Below are 3183 nucleotides of genomic sequence, written 5' to 3' on the forward strand. Positions count from 1 at the left end.
CTGTTTCTTTTCTCCTTTGTTTTTCTTTTGTTTCTTTGTTCTTCTTCATTTTCTTTTTCTTCTTTCTCTTTCTTTTTTTCATTGTCTTTTCCTTTTCCTTTTCCTTTTCCTTTTCCTTTTCCTTTTCCTTTTCCTTTGCCTTTGCCTTTGCCTTTGCCTTTGCCTTTGCCTTTGCCTTTGCCTTTGCCTTTCCTCTCCCTCCCCTTTTACTTTGTCTTTTTGCTTGTTTTTTACTTTTATTTATTTTTTTCCTCCTCCTTCCCCATTATTTTCTTTAAGGCTGATACTATGCTAGAAGTTTGTTTGAAAAAATCTGTGTAGGACATCGCTAGGTGAAGAGCCTTCTCCCAGGTACACGGGGAGCAGCTGAGTGCGCACAACAGCCTGGCTCATTGCGGCCAATGACCCCTGCAGTGACCACCCCTCACGCAGACGCTCGACCCATTCCTGCTTCACTGCTTTAGCCCTCTCTCCAGCTTCCTCCAAAGAAGCTGCCCTGGTTCCTCTGCAAGAGCTCTGCTTCGCTCACGCTTAGTGAGACAGACCAAGGGGGCAGCATCAGATCCTGAAGGGACCACAAGTGTCCTGAGCGGGACACGGTGTTCACTCCATCCAGCAACCTGGAACATAGTAGAAGAAAAGGCACCCATGCGTATCCGGATCTTCCACAGCTGGAAGAAGCAAGGGTCTCCTCTTCTCCCCTTTGCCATATGCAGCCAGCCAGCAGGGATGCAGCTTCTCAAGCAAGGCCACTGCAGCCCTGCACACACCGCAAAGGGCAACGTGCTCACACCTGGCACCAAGCAGTCCTGACTCACAGTGTGAGCAGGATCCTGACGGCCTCTTGATGCAGCTTGCTCACCAGACCTCTTGACTCACACACCTCCTGCTCAGAAAGCACTTTCTGCTTGCTCCTCACACCACTGAACCAAGGAGAAGTGCCCATGGGGAGGCTTCCTCTAAAAATTCCTTCAGAATGTGGTGGATGCTTTTGCAGCCACTGGCAGCTGCGCTTGCGCATCCGTAAAAGGTATTAGAAGGAGCAAGAGGAACTTGTTAGTGCTTAATAATCCCTTCTCTCTCTCATTCTATCTCTGTTTAGTGTCTTTAAGGGCAGTGCGTTCAAACAAGAGGGCATTTTCAGCTTCAATGTTGGATAATAGAAATACTCCACAGGAAACGACATACCTTCTGAAGTCCCATTCCACTCTAAGGGAATCAGTGGGATTGATGGGTCCCATCTTCTGGCATTGAATTAAAGCCAGAGAGTGGGAGTCAGGCCACTCCCATTCAGCATTTCCTTCATCATGTACAGAGAAGCCAAGCAGCTATATGAAAATCGTGCTCCAGGTGTCCTCCAGGATCCTAAGGTAACCATCGTTTCTTGGAACTCCTTCCTAGAAGTTGGGCTTTTAGTTTCATTTACTTTCACAGGTGTTGCAGGTGTGGGACGGATATGGTGCAGCGGCTGCAGGACGTTGATGGCGAGATGGACACCAAGGTACTGGTGCTGCACAATGTGCTGCACCTCACTGACCCACGGCAGTGTGGCCACCTCCTCTTGCAGCTGCCCCAGGACCTCCTGTCCTTCTTCCCCAACATGAATACAGGGGCAGGGAGTTTCTGGAGGCCCTTTGGGTTCCCCCATCACTGGGTTGAGGTTGCACTGCACTGAGAAAATCCCCTTTTATTAGCGTGAAGAGATCTCTGGCACTGATAGACATAGTGATGGAAGGCCTAAGTGTTAGACAAGGTTAAAAACTCTGGTCTCTAATTTCGTCTTTCTCCCAAATTCAACTCTTAGTCTCTAAAGTGAGCACTGCACTAGTATGAGCTTTTTACACAAGAACTCATGGAGAAGTCTTTTAAGCAGGCCCTTCTGAGACGCAATTTCCTAGGCACATTCTTGACAGCAGCTTTGGAAGAAAAGGTCCAGTGCGTAGAATCTAATTTATTACAGAGACAGTGAGGGATCCAGTCCTAATACAGCTTTGGATACAATTCAAAGTACCTCATGAAAAAAAAAAAAAGAGACTCAGTAAAATCTGGATGAATGCAAGTACTTGTGTAGCAACATGGCAACAATTTCTACGACAAATAAAAGCCATAATAAAAATAACATGAAGGAACAATGCTCAGTCCTGCTAAGGGATACAGGAGGAGTCATTGGTAAAGAGAGACAGAAATGTTAGCATGTCTGAAAAAAAGTCCATGAAATCAGTTTCCTAAGGGCAAGGTTCTACTGTGTAGAACCTACTTTTTTAGAGAGATATAGTGAGGGGGCCAATCCTAATACAGTATTTGATAGAATTCAAGGTGCCAGGTAAGAAAGAGCAATCTCTGTAGAAGTGGAACGAATGCAAGTACTTCAGTAGCAAAATGATAACAATTTTTTACAACTTACAAAAGCAATAATAGAAATAAAAAGAAGGAACAATGTAAAGGCCAGCTAAGAGATACAGGAAGAGTCATTTGTGAAGAGAGATGGAAATGTTACCATGGCTGAAAAATATACAAGAAATCAGTTTCTTCAATGCCAATATGGAGCTCCTTATTCCTCATGCTGTAAATAAGGGGATTCAGTGCTGGAGGCACCACCGAATATAGAACAGCCACCACTAGATCCAGAAGTGGGGAGGAGATGGAGGGCGGCTTCAGGTAGGCAAAATATCCAGTGCTGATAAAGATGGAGACCACGGCCAGGTGCGGGAGGCACATGGAAAAGGCTTTGTGGCGGCCCTGCTCAGAGGGCATCCTCAGCACAGCTCTCAAGATCTGCACGTAGGACACCACAATGAAAATGAAACAACCCAAGGCTATATAGGCAGTAAGCATAGAAACCCCGACTTCTCTGAGGTAGGAGTGTGAGCAGGAGAGCTTGACGATCTGCGGGATCTCACAGAAGAACTGATCCACCTCATTGCCTTCACAGAGTGGAATGGAAAATGTGTTCCCAGTCTGCAGGAGAGCATTGAGAAAGCCACTGGCCCAGGCAGCTGCTGCCATTTGGACACAAGCTCTGCGGCCTAGCAGCGTCCCATAGTGCAGAGGTCTGCAGATGGCCACAAAGCGGTCATAGGCCATSACTGTGAGGAGAGAGAACTCCCCTCCTACAAAGAAGACAAACAGAAAGACCTGGGCAGCACATGCCAGAAAGGAAATGCTCCTGGTGTCCCAGAGGGA

At 46.9% G+C, this 3183-nt stretch overlaps 1 protein-coding gene across 1 annotated transcript; it reads right to left on the minus strand.

Annotated features, from left to right (window-relative positions):
- Nucleotides 1-2493: 2493 nt before the first annotated feature.
- LOC112956452 (olfactory receptor 14A16-like) lies at nucleotides 2494-3093 on the minus strand. The gene has a single exon (XM_026049976.1). It carries the CDS (start codon nucleotides 3082-3084, stop codon nucleotides 2494-2496), a length of 591 nt encoding a protein of 196 aa, XP_025905761.1. The 5' UTR covers nucleotides 3085-3093.
- Between the last annotated feature and the right edge of the window lie 90 nt (nucleotides 3094-3183).

This window comes from Nothoprocta perdicaria, unplaced genomic scaffold (genome assembly GCF_003342845.1).
Source record: "Nothoprocta perdicaria isolate Ctin4 unplaced genomic scaffold, notPer1 scaffold_630, whole genome shotgun sequence".
Taxonomy (NCBI): Eukaryota; Metazoa; Chordata; class Aves; order Tinamiformes; family Tinamidae; genus Nothoprocta; species Nothoprocta perdicaria.

Excerpts from the sequence above, each read along its gene's own strand:
- LOC112956452 (XM_026049976.1), bottom strand. The coding sequence starts at position 3,084 with ATGGCCTATGACCGCTTTGTGGCCATCTGCAGACCTCTGCACTATGGG.